The sequence below is a fragment of the Aspergillus karnatakaensis genome (assembly GCF_047715665.1).
Source record: "Aspergillus karnatakaensis strain CBS 102800 unplaced genomic scaffold BJY04scaffold_94, whole genome shotgun sequence".
Lineage (NCBI taxonomy): Eukaryota > Fungi > Ascomycota > Eurotiomycetes > Eurotiales > Aspergillaceae > Aspergillus > Aspergillus karnatakaensis.
The window spans coordinates 53,311-74,080 of record NW_027395806.1 but is presented as its reverse complement, the minus strand read 5'-3'; the positions used below and the strand labels follow the sequence as shown (position 1 = coordinate 74,080).

General features: G+C 51.3%; 8 protein-coding genes across 8 annotated transcripts; 3 read left to right on the top strand and 5 right to left on the bottom strand.

Annotated features, from left to right (window-relative positions):
- Window positions 1–83: 83 nt before the first annotated feature.
- On the bottom strand, window positions 84–2,714 carry BJY04DRAFT_202988 (fungal specific transcription factor domain-containing protein). The gene is made up of 6 exons (XM_073713294.1): window positions 2,156–2,714; window positions 1,570–2,111; window positions 1,239–1,512; window positions 1,019–1,194; window positions 799–970; window positions 84–747 (listed from the first exon to the last, which is right to left on the bottom strand). Exons 1-6 carry the CDS (start codon window positions 2,175–2,177, stop codon window positions 251–253), a joined length of 1,683 nt encoding a protein of 560 aa, XP_073564704.1. The 5' UTR covers window positions 2,178–2,714; the 3' UTR covers window positions 84–250.
- BJY04DRAFT_202984 (uncharacterized protein) lies at window positions 2,715–3,330 on the top strand. Its single transcript, XM_073713293.1, has one exon. The coding sequence runs from the start codon at window positions 2,721–2,723 to the stop codon at window positions 3,063–3,065; it is 345 nt and encodes a 114-aa protein (XP_073564703.1). The 5' UTR covers window positions 2,715–2,720; the 3' UTR covers window positions 3,066–3,330.
- A 576-nt stretch (window positions 3,331–3,906) lies between these two features.
- Window positions 3,907–5,078, top strand: BJY04DRAFT_224580 (SGNH/GDSL hydrolase family protein; the record flags this gene model as incomplete). Its single annotated transcript, XM_073718011.1, has 3 exons — window positions 3,907–4,242; window positions 4,304–4,395; window positions 4,454–5,078. The coding sequence occupies 3 exons, from the start codon at window positions 3,907–3,909 to the stop codon at window positions 5,076–5,078; spliced, it is 1,053 nt and encodes a 350-aa protein (XP_073564702.1).
- A 404-nt stretch (window positions 5,079–5,482) lies between these two features.
- BJY04DRAFT_202982 (uncharacterized protein) lies at window positions 5,483–6,775 on the bottom strand. Its single transcript, XM_073713292.1, has one exon. The coding sequence runs from the start codon at window positions 6,140–6,142 to the stop codon at window positions 5,774–5,776; it is 369 nt and encodes a 122-aa protein (XP_073564701.1). The 5' UTR covers window positions 6,143–6,775; the 3' UTR covers window positions 5,483–5,773.
- A 616-nt stretch (window positions 6,776–7,391) lies between these two features.
- On the bottom strand, window positions 7,392–7,998 carry BJY04DRAFT_202981 (uncharacterized protein). Its single transcript, XM_073713291.1, has 2 exons — window positions 7,809–7,998; window positions 7,392–7,758 (listed from the first exon to the last, which is right to left on the bottom strand). Exons 1-2 carry the CDS (start codon window positions 7,962–7,964, stop codon window positions 7,585–7,587), a joined length of 330 nt encoding a protein of 109 aa, XP_073564700.1. The 5' UTR covers window positions 7,965–7,998; the 3' UTR covers window positions 7,392–7,584.
- Window positions 7,999–8,940: 942 nt separating this feature from the next.
- Window positions 8,941–10,400, bottom strand: BJY04DRAFT_233231 (nucleoside phosphorylase domain-containing protein; the record flags this gene model as incomplete). The annotated part of the gene is made up of 2 exons (XM_073719922.1): window positions 8,941–9,044; window positions 9,539–10,400. The coding sequence occupies 2 exons, from the start codon at window positions 10,398–10,400 to the stop codon at window positions 8,941–8,943; spliced, it is 966 nt and encodes a 321-aa protein (XP_073564699.1).
- A 1,417-nt stretch (window positions 10,401–11,817) lies between these two features.
- On the top strand, window positions 11,818–13,024 carry BJY04DRAFT_224577 (uncharacterized protein; the record flags this gene model as incomplete). The annotated part of the gene is made up of 3 exons (XM_073718010.1): window positions 11,818–12,034; window positions 12,128–12,587; window positions 12,649–13,024. The coding sequence occupies 3 exons, from the start codon at window positions 11,818–11,820 to the stop codon at window positions 13,022–13,024; spliced, it is 1,053 nt and encodes a 350-aa protein (XP_073564698.1).
- Window positions 13,025–13,062: 38 nt separating this feature from the next.
- Window positions 13,063–15,305, bottom strand: BJY04DRAFT_233229 (S53 family peptidase). The gene is made up of 2 exons (XM_073719921.1): window positions 15,146–15,305; window positions 13,063–15,094 (listed from the first exon to the last, which is right to left on the bottom strand). The coding sequence occupies exons 1-2, from the start codon at window positions 15,252–15,254 to the stop codon at window positions 13,332–13,334; spliced, it is 1,872 nt and encodes a 623-aa protein (XP_073564697.1). The 5' UTR covers window positions 15,255–15,305; the 3' UTR covers window positions 13,063–13,331.
- Window positions 15,306–20,770: the final 5,465 nt, after the last annotated feature.

The following is a 20,770-nucleotide window of genomic DNA, read 5'->3' as shown; positions in this document are numbered from 1 at the left end:
TGGTTGCAGGAGTGGCTTAGGTATTGCGCAGAGCTAGCAACGGGAACTCGGCGAGCGTTGATGTTCAGAGGTTCTAACTCTGGGCACTCTAGAATGATAGATAGCTTGCGGTTCTTCGGCTATGCTTGTTTGAATTTGTGTAAAATGCGAAGCTAGTAACCGTAACTCAAGTAGACACTTTGACTTGCACACCAATCCATATGTGTGAACATGACGCCAACACAGCTCATATATTGATGGTCAAGGTAAGCTAGAAATCCCCATCAGCCCCAAACCCCAACGCATTACTCGGCAAATCAACCCAATCAAGCAAATTCTCTCCATTCAACATATCCACCACCTCCAAGATCTGCGACGGGGACATATCCCTCGCCCAATCCGTTGGCTCCAGGATATCTCCCTGCCACTGGTCGTCCCGACTGCCGTCGACATCTATCAGAATACCCGCTTGCGGGTGTTCGGGATATGCATTGTGTCCATTCTGCAGTGGAACTGCCGAAGCATCTCCGTCCTTATCTTGATGCTGGGCCAGCTTCAGGCTCGCACAAAGCCTCTCCAGCTCTATGAGTTCTGTTTTCTGGTCCGCCGCAATCAGGTTTCCTTGCTCGACCATGTGGTCGAGGATGTTTGATAAGTTGGTGAGGTATGAGGTGTGGCTTTCTATTAGCGATGGGCTGACGAGTGAGGCCATGGTGATGACGAGGCCAGTGGAGACGGCACTCTCCAGGTCAAAGGGGAGAAAGCATTCTAATTTCGTAAGTGAGTCTCTCCAGTTAGCCCGGTGCAGAGATAGCTTACCCAGTAAACTTTGATCCTGCAGAGCACTCAGAATGAATATCGACTTCTTTGCAGACTCCAAGCAGATCTGCAGTAGCAATTGGATCGGCGTAGGGACTTCCATCAGGGTATCTGATTTGACGGACATCTCGACGAGAATGAACAGGAAGGGGCGTGTTGCGAGCATGATGCACTGATAGACACTTAGTCAAGAGCTCGCAGAGACGACGCAAAGACAAACCTGGTGATAGAGCAAATTCATATACCCCGCTACACGGGAGATGCCATTGACTGCCTCTTTCTCCGGCACCGGGAAGTGCTCCCGAAGGTCAGGGGCGACATCTGCAACGCGCTGTAAGACCTCTTGTGTGCTTTTCACGAACGTTAAGCTGGAATGGCCGCTTTCGCGATACAGGGCTTAATGGTCAGCATCTGCGGAATGAGGAGAGTGAGGAGCATACCGTTCACAACTTGGCTGAAAGCCTGCGAAAGCTTGACGTGTATAGCGACGGTCGTGGTCTTGATATGCGAGTCGGAAAAGGTCGGCAGCAGAGCGCTGATATCGCTTTCACTAATCCCCAGTGGCGCCCCCATAAGAACCGACATTTGCCGCTCGAGAACGTATACCGTCCACCAGATCTTCTGGCAGCGAAGGAGGTCTTCCGCGTTTGTGAAGCGAGATGCTACGTTCGTATGGTAGCCGTGTATTTGCAGCATGCGCGAAGCTTGGCCGATCTGACGACATTAGTTAAATTGTTACACTTTACCTAGGGCTTTGTGGGATGCTGCTACCATGTTATGTGCCGACGTTCGCCAGTCAACGGACTGCAAGTACAGTGCAAACGCACATAGGACTTCAGCCGACGTACATGCATCCTTCAGTAAAAAGCTATAGTCCGGAAGCATCATAAACGCTCGAATAAAATATTCAGCGCCGGGTGGAGACTTTCCGCGTGCTTTAGTCCCTACGAATGCTTTGCCGAGAGCGATGATGACGAGGAAGTGGATGAACCATAAGCCGGATGTGTGGATGTGGGTTTCAGGATCCTCGTAGAAATGGTTCAGCTGGGCCATGAATGTCGGTTCATGGAATAGGTGGAATATCTGGCCTGTGTGGAATTTTGTTGCGTTGATAAGGAACAGGGCGTGGTCGAGGGATGGTAGACCGCGAACATCTGGAATTGCAGGGCTTCGTAGACCGTTCCATTGTAGGTCGTAGGTCATCGAGTCGATGTGAAGGTCTGCGCTTGGGAATGGACACTTGTATAGAGCGTGATGTGTAAGGTGGAGAAGCCGTATGGTCAACGACCATGTTGAAGTGTGTCCAAGGTAGTCTGAGCGGTTAGTCGATGCAATCCAGCGAAGGGGATGCACTTACGAGGCTTTCCTACTCTATCCATGATATACTCAGGCGGCCCACAAGACAAAGGATTGACAATATGGCTCCCATTCTCCTCCTGTTCGTTCTCATCTCGAGACTCAATCAACCGATCCAAAGGCGAAGAGTGGTAACTATTGGCGCCAACATGATCCACAGGCGAGAGCAGCCCCGAGCGCTCAGCTGGCCCTGTCGCATCCTGTCGGTTTGATAATTGCTGCTGTAAGGCACGGTTCTCTTTCTCGAGATCGCAGTTTCTCCGGTACAGATCCGAAAGCTGTTTCTTGCTGACTTGGATTTTCTTGCCTTCGTCGCTGAATGTGCATTTTGAGTTGCGTTGTACGCAGTTGCTACAGGGGCACTCGCCGGAACATTTGATCTTGTGCTGACGGCAGCGAGAGCAGCTGGATGTAATGCGAGTCAGCCGTTTGCTATCTCGGAACGAGATGCCGTGATGTCGAACCACCCACTCCAGCAGCCGGACAAGACCAGAGACGATATTGGTTGCACTTACGCATTCACTGCCCTCCTGAGAGTTCTGTCTGTCCTTTTTGACGTATTGACCATGTTGCATGAAGGACAGAAGCCAAGAGACCTGCTCAAGGTGGGAGAGAATATCTCGGGCCGAAGACATCAGAGTTGGAGATCAAGCAGTTGGTCCATAAACCCCGCATCCTTATCTAATCTCTGCTTTGTCCTCGGCACTTTTTTTGGAGTTGATATCACCTATATTGTCTTGAAGAGAATGATAGCCCCTTTCCAGAGTTTGTTGGGCTCTTTGTGTATACAATTCAGGCCACTCCGTCGATGCAATCGTGCCTCGTCGAATCTTTCAAATCCAAATATATATATTTGCCCAGCAAGACGAGTTGACAAACTAGCGGTCTCCGTACCAAGACCCTCCCATTGATCACTCAATCAGTCAATCCACTATACTCCCACCTGGGCTCGTACATACACTAATTATCTATCAGTGCCTCCCTGAAATCCCCCCGTACTGATCAACCTCATGATGAAGTATTTCATCAGTCACATGCATTCACAAGCTCGAGGTAAATCCAACACACGAGTCAGAGGAAAATAGTCAGTTGTATCACCTGCTTTCTCGTCCTTGGTGAAGCTCTAGGCATCGACGTTTTGATAAGAAGACTAAGCCAGCTTGGGTGCCCGACGGGTCGCTTGCGCGATATCTATACGAAAGGCGCTGCAAGGGTCTGTGGCTATGCACGCCACATGGCAGCTAGGGATAGCGCTATTGATATTGAGAGAAACTAGCAGACTGAATATACTCGGTTTAAACTTCCACGCCCTCAGAATCCAGACCGACAAGCTTGAAGGATCAACGCGATCTCGATCAGTCTCTTGTAGTATTTCGTCATGGCCAATAAGCGCTCTGCATTAGTTTAATTTTAGATCCACGCTACAGCGGGCCGAGCATTCCCCAGCCAATCATATCCCTCAATTGCTATCGTGCCTGGCAACCGAGACTCGATCGCAGATAAACATGACTGACTCGCGATTGTCGCTGCCTGCGCATTCCGTCATGGATTGCTCATCAAGACATAATCAACTTGCATCTTCACCCATTCACGACTTTGACGCTTGACGAAACGATCACGACAACTGCGCCTCTTTCCGTCTCAGACGAGCCCGGAATATATATCCCTGCTGTGACACAGCAATAGCAACAGAGAAGTCCCGACCCGCCTCCACTAACATTTCTAACCCATCCCTAGGTACCTCCCACAGGAATGTCCCGACGACAGTCCATCCGACCTCGGATACCACAGTTCTACTCCGGGCTTACGATCTTCGCGATCTTTACGTTCATTGCATCTGCCCTCTCCACTTCTCTCCCACCCACCGCACACAATGCAAATACCGAAATCACACTCGCGCCCCGCGCCGACACAAACAGCACAAAACCATTCCTCCTCCGGGTAATGCCCCTCGGGGCCTCCATCACAGTCGGGTACCAATCGAACGATGGCAACGGATATCGCAAGTACCTGCGCGAGCAGCTGCGCTATGCGGGATGGGAGGTTGACATGGTCGGGAGTTTGACGAACGGGACTATGAAGGATAATGTGCGTTTCCACCGAGTCACTCTAAAACGTGCCCGGGCGATACTAACTTGTGTGAACACAGCAAAACGAAGGCCACTTCGGCGACACCATCGACGCCATCGAGAGCGCAGCGCTGCGGTCTGCTTCCATGCAGCCGAATCTGATTCTCATCAAGTACGTCTCTATAACTATTACCACACCAAACAATCCACTAAACAGTTATTTTTTCTAGTGTCGGCACAAACGACGGCCTCCAAAACAACGACATCTCCGATGCCGACTCCCGCATCGACACCCTCATAACCAATCTCTTCACCGCAATCCCCAACACAACCATCATCCTCTCGACACTCCTGCCCAACACACACGCCCAACGCGTCGTCTCCCGCATCAGCAGGGAGTACCGGAATCTTGCCGGCCGCCGCCGTTCAGCCGGTGACCGTGTCGTGCTCGCGGAGATGAGCTACTTCATTGGCTCGGAGATGCTGGTTGATGGCACGCACCCCGATAATCAGGGATATAAGAATATGGCGGCTGTTTGGTGGGCTGCTGTGCAGACGGCGGAGAGTGAGGGGCTGTTGAGTGCTCCAAATGAGGTGAGGGGTGGAGGGAAGGTTGCGGTTGTTGCTGGGACGGGGAGTGGGAATGGGACGGTGAAGGAGGGGGAGGGGTTGGATGATGGGCCCGTTGAGGATCCGGAGTTGCCAGGGTATATTGCGCCTGCGCAGCCGGGGGATGAGGGGACGGGGGGTGCGAGTGGGATTGCGGCTGGGGTTGGTGGGGGAGTTTTGAGCTGGGGGTTCTGGGTGGTGATGTTGGTGGGTGTGGGCGAACTGATTGGGTGCGGTTTCGTGTAGATGCTAGACGCGCCTGGAGGAGTGTATATCTGGTCCTTTTCGTACATAGATACGACTAATGAGAATATGACTTAAGATCCCTGCGATACCCGGAGTTGAAATCAAGGATGGTTGGCTTGATAATGGCAGGCCATTCAATGCTCAGACTGGAGACGCGTTGTTTTCTTTATCATGCAAGCCAACGACCTCACATCCATTCTACCTGTTCTTTATTTTAGAGTTATCTCTGGGCTTTGCTCTCTACCCCCAAACCCACCGCTTATAGAGTGTCACCCCACCTCTCATTCATGATAAGCTGGGGTGGGCTTAAGGCAATTTTAAAGGGTGCGTTTTACGAATCTACCTTGGTTTATTGGGAATTCGTAGAGGTGCTTTCAAACATCTTTGTCTACTCGGGACGGATTATGGTTGTAGGTAGACTTGCTTCTCACTCAATGATCACCGAAGGATGGGCGAACTATTGTTTATGCCTTTCGTGAACGGTTTCAAGCTAGACTGCCGAGGCTGTCTTGAGAAGGTACAGCGGTTGGCCCCGGGGCTATTTTGAGCTAGATAACGACACGCATGTTCTAGCTATAAGTATACCATACCGGCGTGAGTTGATTATGCAGGAGGCTCTTGCGCAAGTATATCTCTCGCACTACACACAATAACCTTGAAGTTCATTTGAAGTTCTTTCCCTCAACTCTCAAAGATCATATAACAAATTCCTCAAGATCTTTGAACCGAAGAATAGTGACAATCCCAGAACAAGACCCAATGACTATGGTGTTCCCCAAGATGTCGCAGATGTGAGCCTTCCGGCTCTCTGGCAGATACATGATCGGAGTGTCACGGAAGGTGATCCACCTGCATCTGCCGCCAATAGCCCAATTCTGCTCCGGTACAGTCAAGGAAACCTTTCGTGCGTAAAGAGAGTCTTCAATTCTCTCTGGTGAGGAATTGTCGTATGGCCATGCAAATTCAAGTGCGTATCCCGAATAATGTTGAAAGATCAAAGAAGAACCCGTTGGAGAAAATGTGATATAGTTACGGGTACCACCATCACCCTCTAAGAAAGTCATTGAGTCTCCGGTTGGTAAATTGAAGACTCTGACATGGTTAGAACAAACACATGCCAATTGCTGGCCATCGGGCGCGAAGGCTAGCGACCAGACCGGATCGAGCACCTTGAAATCATGCAGCAAAGACCCCTGAGAAACCTCACAGACACGGATTTCATGGCTTGAAGTGCTGTAAGTTCTATGAGAGCTTGCGAATAGTTTACCATCCGATGAGAATGCCACTGCGAAACAGCCTCCATATGTACCTGAAACGTTTCGAGTTTCCCACGTATTAGTGTTCAACAAGCGGATACACTCTGAGTCGGAGCCTATGGCCAAGAGGAGCTCGCTCGGCGAAAAGAAAATGCTCCAAATTCCAGTGCTACGGAGTACAAACAATGTTTGGTCCGTAGCGAAGTCAGAAACCCTTACAAGCTCGTCAGAAGAGGACGCCAAATATTGACCATTGGGCGAGATTTTGATGTGTTCGACAGGACTGCGATGATAGCCAAAAGGGGTCGAGAGCACATAATCCAGAAGATCCCACAGGCCAATAGTTCCATCTTCTAAGGCTGACGCGAGGAGGTAACCGCATGGGGCAAACTTCAAGGAGCTGAGGTTCGTTCTTGATTGATCCGTCAACGTCCATCTAAGTGACCACGACTCAGTACTCCAAATGGAGATATTTCCGCTCCAGTCCCCAGTGGCGAGTAATTGGCCATCTGCCGAAAATGTGGCGAGGAATTGATCATCTGCCGAGAAGGTGGCCCTCTCGTCGTCGCTGACTTTGAGATCAATATCTGTAATGTGGCGGAGTGTTTGAGAGTCCCATATCTGCACAAGACCACCCACCGTGGCGATAAAGTTATGTGCATGCGAAACTGATACGCATTGGACGGGAATAGTCGGGCTGGTGTTAGTGGCTAGGGTTTGTTTAAAGTATCCCGACTGACAGTCGAAAACACGCAAACCAGGCACGGTAATGATAAGTGCATCGTCAGCGGTAAGAGCTACATCCAAGACGCGATTGGTGTGTCCATCCAATACATGTCTCAGAGTCAATGTTGTGATATCCCATAGTTCAACCTGTGTTCCAGCGATAGCCAGCATTTGACCATTGTGCGAAAATGCGACCCGCATACCGGCGACGCGACTATCGTTAAATACGTGAACATCAGATCCAGTCACAAGGTCCATTAAGCATGGCAGGTTACTGAGGAAGCCGACGGCAAGTGTCCGATTATCAGGCGACAAAGAAATAGACACAATTCTCGAGGTACGACTGGTCTCGAATGATCGCAGCAAGGTGCACGTTGCAAGATCCCAGATACAAAATTTGGAGGAGTGTGCTGAAATAAGCCACCTCTTATCGGAGGAAAACTCCACCACCCAGGCACTTTCTTGCCCGTGTGCTTCCAGGGTTATCGATAGCGGCCAGGATGAGGGAATATCAGGCGTTTCGCTCAGCCAGCAGGGCATATCGTTCTCGAATATGTTGCGGATGACGCTCTGCGCGGGGCAGAAGACAAGGGCGGAACAAATATTTGAAGAGGCGCATCCTCGATCATGGCTGAATTGTGGCGAAGAAACTGGAAAGCATCACTGATGATAGACGAAGTGTTGGGACGTTCTCTCTCCTGAGAAGTCGTCAGTCGATACTAGGGGACTCGGGGGTGGGGTGGCCAACATTACCAAATGAACTCATCCTGGAAAGCATGGAAATTGCTGTCGGAACCATCTCCAATATACTCATGGCCTCTATCCAGTATATAACTCTAGAGCGACAGAATCGGTCGACCGGTCCACCGTCCATGAGGATATTCTGCCGTGCGTCTCCAGACATGGACACAACATGTGAGACCCAGTATTTGCAAGCATACTGGACATGTAATGGAAGATACTCTCTCAGATCCAGCTGGTTGAAGTATTGTCGACCTGCGCTTGACTGCCAACCTGGCAGATGTCTTTCCGGAGATAAGCACACATGCTGTCCAGGCAGCACCGGAGCAGCATCTCGTGGGTGTCACCAGGATTCAATCCCGCGTATCCGAGACCCTCTCGCCGTGGCTTGAAGAGATACTCGCGAAAAGAGGGGTGGAAGATGCGGACGGGAAGATCTCTATCATTTTCGGGTATTTCGAGGACGGAACCAAAATGACGGAGTGTTTCCTCAATCTCGTCGTGATCAAATGCTTGAAGAAAGCCATCAGCCTCCGAGGAAGCTCGATGAGCTATAAGGAAACAATGAAGTTCATTGATCGACAACGTGTCAAACAATGCGGCCATAGAACCGATGATAAGACGAAAGGATTGAATGGCCGCATCCCGGCTTGCGGCATCATCTGTAGGAACCAAGGCCTGGACCAGAATAAGGTTGTACATCTCATCAAGATTAGAGTTGGCATGGTTATCATCCTCAATGAAACGACGTAACAAGTGCTTCGAGTGTCTAGCCCCAAGGACGCGGCACACGGTAGCAGCGTAAATAAAGAGCCCGCAGGACTTGGACACCACAAGGTCAATTTCAGCAGCAGTGGGCCAATCGTCACTGTAATGCAACCTTTCCCGGATGTCACGGAATTTATCCTTCACAAAAATGAGAATATCTGCCGCGACAAGACTCGATTCAATATTGTGAAGAGTAATGTGATTCACATTGTAACTGACACGGCGAATACGGTAGGTAACCTCAGTTTCCGGTCTCCCTGTGAGGAAGAATCGTAGAGGTATTGAGACTAGTCTCTGGGCCGTAGCCAATAGTTCTATTAGCAGACCGATATCTTGGATGGGGTCACACTCATCCACAGCATCTATGACAATCAGCAACGGCTCGCTGTGGTAGTCAGGGAATTTGGTTTGAAGCTGCAGGATCGGACGTAGTAGCAAGTGATCAAATTGCTCTGCATATGCCTTGGTGAATATGCTGGGGTTTGAGGATATTGTATCACAAACTAGCGATCGTAGTCCCATCGAGATGTGAGGCTCAAGGGTTGGATATAGGCATAGCTGATGAACTAGCGTTCCGATGACCTTGTTGGCGGTCCCACGGTCGCCTGCGCCACGCGAGAAGAAGAAGCTTGCTGCAAGGGAGTTTTGCTCTGTGAAGGTGCGGGCAACTGTTTTCGCGATCGTTGTTTTGCCCGTTCCTGCAATTCCCTGCAGCCAGAAAACGGGGAGGCTCTCCTTCGCAGTTGCCCATGTACAAATGTCGCTCAGAAGCTTAACCCGAGTGTTTTCGTGACAGAAGGGAACATTCTGCATCGCAAACGAGTCGAACGCGGCCTCAGGAACATGAGGTATATCTTTCAGAATAGCGTCGAGACCTGGTGCTCTCGATCTTCCGAGCTCTTCATACGCGAATTCAGCCATTTCAGCTACATGATTAGATTATATTCCCAAGCATGCTAGGGTACGTACCAAGATGTGGCTGGATTGTCCGCCACTCCTCTACCATGGCCTTTGCACACGCCGCAGCGGTGGTGGCAGAATACTGTTGCCAGGCCTTGTGCTTGTGACTGTCCGCATAGTCACAAGCACCCTTTACGATGATTGTTGGTAGAAACTCCCATGTGCCTCCACCCTCCATCTCAAACGCGACAACATGGTTTTCGCGCGCCAGCTTATCGCGATGGTGACCACTCTTCATAACGAATTCAGCGGATGCAAAGGGGCCGAACCAGAGCGTCGGAGATTGAGCGTTGGCAATGTCGCTGTTGCCGGAGACCTTGCTGGTCGCATCTTGTAGCCTGCGTCGAGTGATCAAGAGTGTATCATCACATCCCAGCTCTTCACACGAAGATACCGAGGCATCTAAACAGACCGCGTCCGAGTTCCCATGGCAGAGGGCACAGACATCGCATATGTCAGGGTTCTGATGTTTGTGCCGATAGCCGGATGGGAATAGCTTATCCTCCGTAGGCACTGGGCGCATTCCTTCCTTGTTGAATGACTCTAAGAGCGTGGAGGTGTACGACGCTGTTCTCGTTCGAAGTCGATCGGTGGTTTTGGCAGACTGCAGCTTCTGGAGGAAGGCACGTACATCAACATGCGGAGGAAGCTCCGTCTGTCTTCGAAGTGCGACGCCATCCTCATACTGCCGCCCCGAGCCTGCCTTGACCAGCCCCGTACTGATTATCACATCGCCTAGCAGTACCTCTCCTCCGTTTTCGTCGCGCAATTTGGGATTGACGCCGCACACCCCGACAACCAGTATCAAATGTATGGCCGGGAACGTTGCTCGGATTGCCGATGCGGCGGCGGCTGAGTCGATGTTGCCCATCGCAGGAAGGTGCACCACGACGACGTGGTGGTTTCCGAGCCGACCGGTGGTATAGGCATTACGATCACTCTGTGCTCTGCGGTATCTCAAGCCATCGTTCTCGTAGATCTCATCCAGGACGTGCTCGATCGCATCTTGTTCGCATTTCAGGACGCAAAGGAGGGCAATCTCGAATGCGGTCGGGTTGGGTGTCTCGAACCCGGGGGCCATCGTTCGGTTTCAGATGCTCGATAGTGCAAGAAGGTATGCATCCGTTCTGATCGATCTAGATGCTCAACGACATGGGATCAAGCCATCTCTGGATCAGGCCGTCTTGAGAAGGTTCATGATGAGGCGGGGCTTTGTTGGTCATCTTTGCTGATGTGGTAAGGAAAAAGCAAGGCCTCCATCAAGAGGTCTTATTGGTCGCGTTCAGCCTGCTGTTTGACTACCCCTCATGAAGCGAGCGCTGAGAGAATCCATGTCCGAGCATTGATCATTTTCATTCATATTACACAGAGGTACAGATTTTGTTTTGTTATTCAACCTGCCCTGGGGCTCCTTTCAATATAATGGCCCCAAAAGCCCCGTCGGAGGGTAGGTATACTCGCAGAGCCCGGGCTCTTTACGATGTCGATGTCTTGTCGGTGGATAGCCCTTCTCTACAATTCTAGAGGCCCTTGAGAATGCTATACAATAATTGACTTTGTCTCATGTCCTGACATGGTAGCTGGTTTACAATGTCACATACATGGCATTATTAATCTCTTCGGCTACCATGCCTGCGCATCGACAGACTGTGCACATTGGGATATTTTAGCCTTTTCTTGGATCAATATACTCTATATGATGGCGTCGCTGACATCCACTGACTAGGTTGAATTGACTGTTCTGACATTCCACTGAAATCAACACTTGTAGGCTATCCAGGGCAAGGCTGGCAGATCACAGCAAGACTTTGACTGAGCCTGGCAGCTGCAGATGCCGCTTAAGATCGATGATTGAACACTATACGGTCGTTATGCACTTGGCAAGGCTTGAGATGAGTGAATATAAGACTAACAATATTCAAAAACTGCAAGAGTGGTTTATCATTGGGCGTAAGCCAGGTCCATAGCTAGCTGAGGGCCCTACAAGCACTCGTCAATGAGAAGGCTAAAGAAGCAAACATCAGAGTCTGTGGACATAGCCTGGTGGCCTTATAGCACCCACATCTCTATTGGCCTAACGCTGGGAGGTAGTAACGTGTAGGTTTATTTTTACTTGAAAATGAGCCCTGCTTACATCAAGCAACAATACTCTCCCTCTGGTGATCAGACATTTATAACGTTTGTGAAGGACGTGCTGTCAGGGAGAGCTCACATTGTCATAGAATTTCATGCGCCTTTGGTTACTATACTTCATATTCAACCTGAGCGAGTTTAACCGTCCTCATACCATGGCTGAGACCTCTTCGGACTTTTCTCCCGAGTTTATGGATGCCTACGCTGGTAATGAGATACTCGCGGCTGGCATTGTCTTCATACTCCTGGAAATTCTCTTTGCTATTGCTCGATATACAGCAAGTCGGATACAGACAACCCAAAGAGGCCTGGACGATTGGTTTATCTGGCCAGCACTGGCGGCAAATATTATCCTGTGCGTTGAAATATTGAGTAAGTCCCGGGTTTGAGAAGCCGTCAGTTCAAAAGAAAAAAAAAAACCTCGTCTGACCCGTACTCGCTCTCAACCGTGCTAAGCTCGGATAGTCCTTATTCCCCTTGGCGGAGTCGGTTTCCATTTGGCAGCTGTTGAAGCTCAGCATCCGGAAAAAATAGTCGCCTGGTACAAGGGGACCTATGCCTCTGCCTGGCTCTGGGCATTGGCCGTGGCTCTCCCCAAGTCGGCTATTCTGGGCTTCTACCTCCGGTTTTTCAGCTTTCGTGTTGAACGGTTCATAGCCTACATTGTCCTGATTGTAGTGTTGTGTAATTTCCTGGCCACGGGACTCACAACTACTTTTGAGTGCGACCCCGTCCGCTATCAATGGGACAAGACGATCGAGAATGGGAGATGCATCAATATGGTAGCTTTTTACCGCTGGTCATCCCTGCCGAACATAGTTACCGATGCAATCATGCTTGTGCTCCCGCTGCCGATGATCTATCAGCTCCATCTCGGTAGGATCCAGAGGACAGGGCTTGCGATTATCTTTGCAACAGGTGGACTGTAAGTCAATCACCCCGTTGATCTTAGTCTCTCCTATGTATGTCTGACATCTCGGTACCAGCGGAATCGTCTCCTCGTGTCTACGGTTCGCCGTGTTTTTCGACCATGATGCGTACGAAGATAACACTTGGACCTCCGTCCAGCTGCTCAAGTGGACGATGATCGAACCGGGTGTTTACTTTCTTGTCGCGTGTATGCCATCATTCAAAATTCTCTTCCAGCGTGCTTGGATCCGGTTCGTGTCATCTTACCTTGGGGTCACTCCGAGCGGGGAAAATATAGCCTACGTTGATGGTGCCATGGCTGCATGTACTATTGGAGGAAGAAAACGCGATGGTGACACTAGACAAGATATATCTGATAGGTCGACCCGGGACTCAGCAAGTGTGAGTTTCACTGTGGATGAAGAACTTGGCCGTGTGGGACATTGCTTTTGAGAGACGCCATTTGACTGTTATTGCTACTAAGTCCAGATATCTTTGGCTGCCCCTAGGAAGTGAAACTAGCAAGGGTCAAACGTCAGCGTGAGCTGTTGTGCTTTCATGAGGAGATGTGATGATCTTCGGCCGTAGAGGGAGGTCAGAGACAACCCTAAGAGCCTGAGGCTCTTGTGACAGTCCATCCCAGCGATGACAAGATACTGTGTAAGCAATGCTTCGCTATTGTCTAGAATTAAGTATAGTGCATAGCTCTCGTCTCATCTAAACACCATCCAGATCTACGCAACTCCACTCCCCTACTCATCTAATGCCTCCTCACCCCCGTCGCATTAACACCAACAGTCCCATTCCCAGCAGCACCCAGGACAATCCCCCTTAACCTCGCAAAATCCGGTGTGCCCAACCCGGTAACAGGATCCCACCCCTCCGTGGCATTCCAGCTGGCAAACGGAATAACAGGACTCCCATTCGGCGCGCCCCCAAACCGCCCATTCCCATCACACCCAGTACTCCCTCCATGCACGATATCATTCAACCCGCGCAATCCATCCTTATACAACCACGGATTCAAGAACCCCAGCACCGGCAGCCCAGCAGCCAACCGCACATCATTAAGCAACCCCACCACAGCGGCAAACACCGGGCTCGACGCACTCGTCCCATCAAACAACCCCATGCGCCCACGATCAATCACCGCGAAATTCTCCCCCTGCGCCGCAACATCGGGAAACGCGCGACCAGACCGATTAAAGAACTGCGCTTGCTTCCCTCCCAACTTCTGCAGGTAGCTCTCGACAGCAGCATCCTGGTAGGCGGGTCTAGTCCAGAGATCCGAGAACCCGCCAGAGGAGAAATACACGCCCTTCTCGGGGACACTCCCGTTTGTGGCGCCGACTGCGGTAACCCACGGACACGCAGCGGGGAACTGCGGCATGAAATGCGTCTTGTTTGTCCCATCGTTTGTCGCGCAGGAGGAGCCCACGCCGGAGTCGCCGGAGGAGAAGAGCACGGACACGCCGCGGCTGCCGAGCTGCGCGTACAGATTGCATACTGTGCGCGCGTAGCCTTCGGGAACGGTCTGTTCGTTTTCGCCGTAGCTGGTCGAGATGACCTGCGGCAAAGCGGAGTTGTTGAGCTTGAGCACGCCCTGCAGGAATTCGAGGTAGGGTTCGTTGGAGTTTTCCTCTGGGTCGGGCGAGGAGAGGTCGGGGACGAGCTTCCCGCGGCCGCCTGTGGTGAATTCGGTGACGGGGAGTGGGGCCGAGACGCCCATGATGTACTGCAGGTCGAGGTTTGCTTCGCCGCTGTCCTGGGTGGAGGATTGGTCGTTGAGGCCGTTGTTGAAGGAGACGACGGAGAAGTTTTGCCCGACGGCGTGCGGGGCGTACTCTTCTTGGAATTCGGCGAGGTCGTCGTAGCGGGCGTATTGCTCGAGGAAGCTGGCGAAGGCGACTTTGCTGCCGCGCGTGGCGTCGGCGGTGTAGCCTTCTGTGTTGTAGAGGTCTGCGAGGCAGGACGGGGTGATTGCGTCGGTGCAGTGGTCTAGGGTGCCGGCTTTGACGCCGGCGAGGAGGAGGCGGCTGGTTTCGAAGAAGGAGGGCTTGGAGCGCATGGTGGAGCGTTGGGCGTGGAGGTTGCCGAAGCGGGTGGTTGGTTGGATCATGTTGATGTGCGAGGCGACGGAGGAGGGGAGGGTGTAGTGCAGGGTGCGCAGGATGCGGGTGTTGGAGTTTTCTTCGGTGATGGGGGTGTACCAGAGGAAGTCGGCGTCCAGGAGGGCGTTTGCTTGTGAGACGGTCGTGCGGAAGTTGATCCAGTCGGCGTCTTCTTCGAGCTCGGGGATGCCGGAGGTGGAGAGCCAGTCTTTGACTGAAGAGAGGGAGTCGTCGCTTGGGAGAAGGAGCTCTTTCATCTCGTCGTAGTCGCTGTAGTGCTGGCCGTAGTGGGAGTTGCCGGGGGTGGACATGTCCAGCAGGGCCTGCTCGAAGCCATCGAGATCATGCTGTTTCAGGGCAATGCGGAGGCGGATTGGTTGGTTGGAGTCAGGGGTGCCATCGTACCGCCAGCCTAGAATCAGTTGGTTAGCGACAAACGCGATCGGAGATGCAGGAAACATACCCTCAGGCACAGCCTTTAGCCGTTCAAACGCCTCGATTGCAGCAGAGGCAGTAATGCAGGAGACTCCGACCAGCGAGAGCGCCGTTACGCGGGTGAAGGAGAACAGCATGGTGCGGTCTAGTCCTACAAGAACGACAGAGGGGAGGACAGACAGGAAGGCGACCTCGACTTAAAGCAAGTGAAGGCAATCAAGGGGCCACCGGGGCATATTTATTGACGAAACACGCCGACATTCCTCGCGACAAGTCGCCATCAGCCCCACGTCTCATCGCCATCTCACCTTCCAAACAGGGGAAAGCTGCAGATTACAATGTCGTAGCACTAAGCTGAGTGGATAGACATTCTCCAATAATGCTTGGTAGCCCCCACTTTGTTCCTTGGATGTGTAGAGCTTGGATATGCTGAGTGCAGCTGATTCGCCTGCTCCTGAAATGATCGGCGCCCCCAGGGCGGGCCCCTGACGATCGGCCGAGGTTGAGACATTGCCGGTCATAACGATGCGACATGGGACGGAGGTGACGATGCTTAGCTCGATTGCATCCTTCTGCAGATGGTTGATATAGCGTGTTTGCCGGGATTCTGGTGCCGGTGACACTGCAGCGTGGGGAAGGGCTATCTAGCCAATTTTTGAATTTTTGAGGAAAGGCGTTTGCCCCCCTGCCTTCAGTCTGTTGATGTCCATCTCATCAACGAAGAGTAGACAGTCTTCATCAGTATAAGTATCTCATAGGTCTTTCTTCTCTGCCCTGAATCCTGTATTCCATCGTATATACCCCGGTTGCAGGATCAGCCGTCAATAAATATCCCTCGCCGTTTCCTATACCTATACTTCTTCGTCTATATACATCATTATGCTTCTGGACCATCACTCCCTGAGGAGGTCCATAACATGCTCTTTCAAACACTTGATCTGTGGTATCGGTCGCACTTCCAACCAACACCATAATTCTTGTTCAATGTCTTGTTCTCTCACCATCCAGTTCCTTGAACTCTAAGCCTTTGGTACCTTTGTCATGGTTCATACGTACATAGTACTAACAAAGTGGTTAATAGGTCGGTCCTGTCCTGATGTGCGGTCTCGACTAGCAGTTGCCAACAGTAAGATCACACTATACAGCCTGCAACTGTCCGTTTATTTGCTGATTTTGTGCAACAGTTTTTTGCCTAACCACCTCACTATGTGTGTTGGTGGGCTGCGCCGAAATCATGCTGGTTGTGATATTGCTTTGCAATCAGCCCGAATACTCCGGGGGATCGACAACTTCATCGCAGACCTTGACCCCCGGTCGATCATGCTCGCGCCGTCCAGTCTCCTAAGAAGCAAATTACGGCAGACTGCCTGGATTCGACCACTTTTCCTGCTGGTTCCTGCTAGATCGAGGGACATTGCGCGCGTTCTACTTCATAACTGTGCATCATGCATATCTCGAGTTCCACATCCCACCCTGCTTCTACCGCTGCGTGGGGTATCATGCAGTCACCGCTTCGTTCAACACCAACCCGAAGGTCCATCCGATACACCAACCGATCGATGCGTTCGGCTCTCGCTGTACAGAAAGTCAGCCCTGCCCTGTGGTCCCAATAGGTCACCATTGTTTAATCCGAGGTTTGTTCGTGTTCTGGGTGAAGGCGACTTCGGCTTCAGGGAATCTTTCCAACATGACCTTACCAAAGACCAAGTGACCCCGATATTCGTCAGCAAGCTGCACTGATTTGGCTCAATTCAAGGGAGCACGAAGCGAGATCCATGGAAGGACCCATTTTCGAGTGTTACCACTTCCTCAACCAGTTTGCTCTCCTACAACCTATACCGTGAGTTTAGTATCTCTGATTGCCTTCCTTTGATGTTCAGTCACTGTCCTTGGCTGCTGTTTGCTCAGTGGGTACACTAGAGTCTGTGGACTGTGGTACTTGCGCTGTCAGTCTTGGATCCAACCACTATGCGCGACGACAGAGCAAGGCCACATTGGATTTTGTTAGGTACCCCCATCACCTATCCTTAACCATTACACATCCATCAACACCCTTCTGTGTTGCCCGAAATTAATCGATTAGGCTAACCGCTTGAATTCAGTGTCATAGCTATCACGCGCCCCTATGGAAGTCGTGCCGGGCTGAGTACGATACCATCTGGAAATCATTTCCCGGTGCTGTTCCGCTAGACGATCTTCAGGACACCCACAACCGGCTCGGTGGGGTGCTCGAACGAATGCATTATGCTTGCTTGGTAGACAATGTGGCGACGATCCGACTCAAGGGCCGCATCCAGATGTCAATTCCTACAATGCCCTCAATTCTCCCGGACGGTCAATACCAGCTCGACCCTCAGGCAACCCGAGGCGGATAAAGTCATCCAGGCGATGTTTGATGCTTCGGTTACAGTCCATCGCAAGCGGGCAATCCTAGCCCTGGGGAGTCGTGAGAGCAACGAAACTGATTTACACCAGACGCAATCCAACGAGGGTGCCCCGTCTGCTCACTCAAAAGATTTCATTATGAAAACCTCCCCATGTATACTTGCTGAACTTCAAAGAATCCTCATCAAGCAATGCCAATACGATGTCCTGCAGCGAGCCCCAGGTTTAGCTACGACATTCAGGGTTTCCGCGAAGTTGATGGTGTGGCAGATGTCTGGTCGTAGATGCGATGCAGTTTACCCTGGCTATAAAGGAAATGCATCCAAATCTTGTGTTCTGGATGCGCCGTCGGCTAAGTGCCCAGGAACTCCCACAGCCTAGATAGATGGGAACTCTCCCAGTCATGGGCAGGTGAGACCAGACTGGGAGTTCGAATCGGTGCATTACGAACCACGCAGTTCTTCGCCCACCCGAAGACCAAGCAATTGTGGCCTTGCCATTCACGCCTGGACCGTTGCTCTCTGGAGATGTTTTTACTGTGCTGGGGGCTGATGGAGTGCAGACTGTCGCCGTCGAGCAGATTGGTCGATGAAATCGGATGGTCGCTGATAGCCCTGTTGCTCACGAAATCATACCTTGGAGGACTTCGACAGACCGACGGGGAAGCATGGGTCAGAGAATGGGGTCTGCGCTGCTGCCATTCAAATTTCCGACTAACATTCAAACGAAATAGTATCTCGTGAATAATGGATGGGACTTCGGAACAACTCGAAGGCCTCGAGGCCAAAGGTCACCCGCGATGGGTTGGGTGGCTCTGCAGATGTGCTACAAAGAGTACCGGTAATGCCCATGGTCTGAGCTTCAAGACACACTGTCAACGTGAAAGATCGATGCGTTTGAGGATATCAACGTTTGACATGCAGGTACCGTAATTCCCACCTTGTACTTCCGAGTCCAAAGAACAAAGCATCTAGCGAGCATGTTTACGATGCAGGCTGGGATTTTGGGACTACAGGATGGCCTTGAGGGCAAAGGTCACCCAGGACTCTTGGGTCTCCAGATCTGTTGTCGACCGTGTCATTCATGTGCTGGGCACGAGCACACGCTAACACGTCGATGAGCAATATCTTGGTTAACGTCAGAATTCCACACACGGTACCGTGACTCTTATCTGTTATATTTTCTATTCAAGACCTGACTGACTCTGCTTTTGATCCAGCCTTCTCGCCTTCCCATTGCTACAAGGCTGCACGTTTTGAGCTATTTGTTGGCGAGCCCTCGCGCTGTCTTCCGGCCCGGTTGCATCTCGATAATTAGCATTTCGGATCCTTCTTTGCCTGACACCACACCCTAAAAGAGGTCAACAGAGATTGGACAAGGGCGAGCGGTAGGCCCGACGCCGGAAAGTCCGTCGGCAGTGACAAGGAATGGTGATACCGCATGGTGTGGTGTAGTTCACAAGAGTGTAATAGCCTCAAACACCGATCTGATCCAACCGATTCGTTGATTGAGTCTGTGCACAACCATGTCTTGCGCTCTGAGTCAACAGTCAGCCTACCAAGTCGTGCACATCGAAACGATATTCGGAGACAGCTATACCGCCGCACTCATTATTAGACGCTTCGAGCAGATTTTTGGTGTCGACTACGGTACAACCAAGACATATGTTTCGATAAATACCCATCAACCATCACTTCGGGATGCTGGTCTTTATAACAGTGATTGTTATGGCAGCGCTACTACTATCAGCTCGCGTTCATACGAGCAGAAAAGCAGCGAACGACGTGGCAGTGCCTCCACCATCAGCTCTTTCAATGATAGCATATTATCTGGCACGATGCCTGTTGCCGGGCCACCTATATCGACCCCCGCATGGTCACCCGTTCAACGAACCTATACCATTTCGTACTACTGTCGGTTCGGCGGAGTATGGCGAAGTATAGCTTTTCCACCGACGCCGATGGCGAAATAGACTACTCTCGGCTACGCAAGCAGTCAAGTGATGGGCTCCTGATCTGCGATGCACTCGCATACAGAAGATTTGCGAGCCCATCTCTGAGCGCGTTGAAGCCGAGATAATCCATATACGTTGTTTGCCTGTGCGTTATGGCAACAACAGACGGTGCGCTGGAAGAGACGTGTTTAGGGATGCTCTCCTCGAAACGGGGGGTATAGCTCTCTTCTCTGCAATCCAAGTTCAAAACCTTCTGATTCAACATTCTTATCCACCGCTTACTACACAGAGTACCCACGATGCGGACCTCATGCTGTTCTCCATCCTTCACCATATAATCGAACCCTGAAAGGACTTCGGCTCAAACCATAGCACAGGCTAGGGTCGCAATACCGAGATGGAGATGGTGCTGTGGTCGGATGTTCTGATTGACAATGCCGATAGACTGCCTGGATAACTATATCGAAACGCAGTGACCCAGACCAACAGATATCTCGAAGTTCCAGCCGTAGTCTCCGAAGCGCAAATGCCCCCCGCTGTCAAGGGGCCGGGAAGCAGGTTCATGATGGCTTCAGAAATCACAAGGCCTTCGGGGCCCCATGGACTTGCCTTGATAGACGGGCACGGAATCTCATAATACCATTTAATAACATCTTCGTCCCACTTACCTTGGCGGAACTTCATGATCTACTTATATCAGCCAGTCATGTTCTTCTGGGTGTGCTTCAAGATTCAACGGCGAGCGCTGATATGTAGAAATCTGAACAGTCTGGGAGAATTCTACTTGCGAACCTTTTCTGCGTCACCGAGCTATTTCTGGTCTCCTTGGCCGGTAAAGCATCTCCGTCGACATAGCCCGTTCAGCTTTGATCTGATCACATTGAAGATAATGCTGGTCGGCGCCGGAATCATATGAATGACGGTGCTTGGCGATATGCACCAGAAAGGGCGGTGGTTGGTGGAAGGGAACGCTCCCCTTTGCGCCACTCTTCAAGACTGGAATGACTGCTAAGATTCTTACATTGCACGTTCGAAGCACGACGCGCAGAGAACTATGAGGTCAGGAAGGAGTGGGGAGATGCTGACGTTGATCAGGAACAAGTCTCTTTGACAGGCGCCGACAAATCACACCATTCCGTCCTCACCTCTCCTATGAGGTTTGACAGCCGTGCGGTGCAAAAGTAAGAGTCTGACATTGAGGAGCTCTGCTCTTCGTCTCGCCTAGTGTCGGTCTTTGCGTGACCGGTCCGTCGGGCACATGGCTGCTACGAGGGTGAGGTTGGAATACTTGAAGCCGAGTGACTACTTAACATC

Coding starts and splice junctions, on each gene's coding strand:
- BJY04DRAFT_202988 (XM_073713294.1), bottom strand. CDS start 2,177: ATGGATAGAGTAGGAAAGCCTC. Junction 1,195..1,238: donor TTTCAGCCAAGTTGTGAACG/GTATGCTCCTCA, acceptor CTGACCATTAAG/CCCTGTATCGCGAAAGCGGC. Junction 748..798: donor GCAGGATCAAAGTTTACTGG/GTAAGCTATCTC, acceptor TTACGAAATTAG/AATGCTTTCTCCCCTTTGAC.
- BJY04DRAFT_202984 (XM_073713293.1), top strand. CDS start 2,721: ATGTTGCATGAAGGACAGAAGCCAAGAGACCTGCTCAAGGTGGGAGAG.
- BJY04DRAFT_202982 (XM_073713292.1), bottom strand. CDS start 6,142: ATGACTTTCTTAGAGGGTGATGGTGGTACCCGTAACTATATCACATTT.
- BJY04DRAFT_202981 (XM_073713291.1), bottom strand. CDS start 7,964: ATGTCTGGAGACGCACGGCAGAATATCCTCATGGACGGTGGACCGGTC. Junction 7,759..7,808: donor GGATGAGTTCATTTGGTAAT/GTTGGCCACCCC, acceptor ACGACTTCTCAG/GAGAGAGAACGTCCCAACAC.
- BJY04DRAFT_233229 (XM_073719921.1), bottom strand. CDS start 15,254: ATGCTGTTCTCCTTCACCCGCGTAACGGCGCTCTCGCTGGTCGGAGTC. Junction 15,095..15,145: donor GCTAAAGGCTGTGCCTGAGG/GTATGTTTCCTG, acceptor AACTGATTCTAG/GCTGGCGGTACGATGGCACC.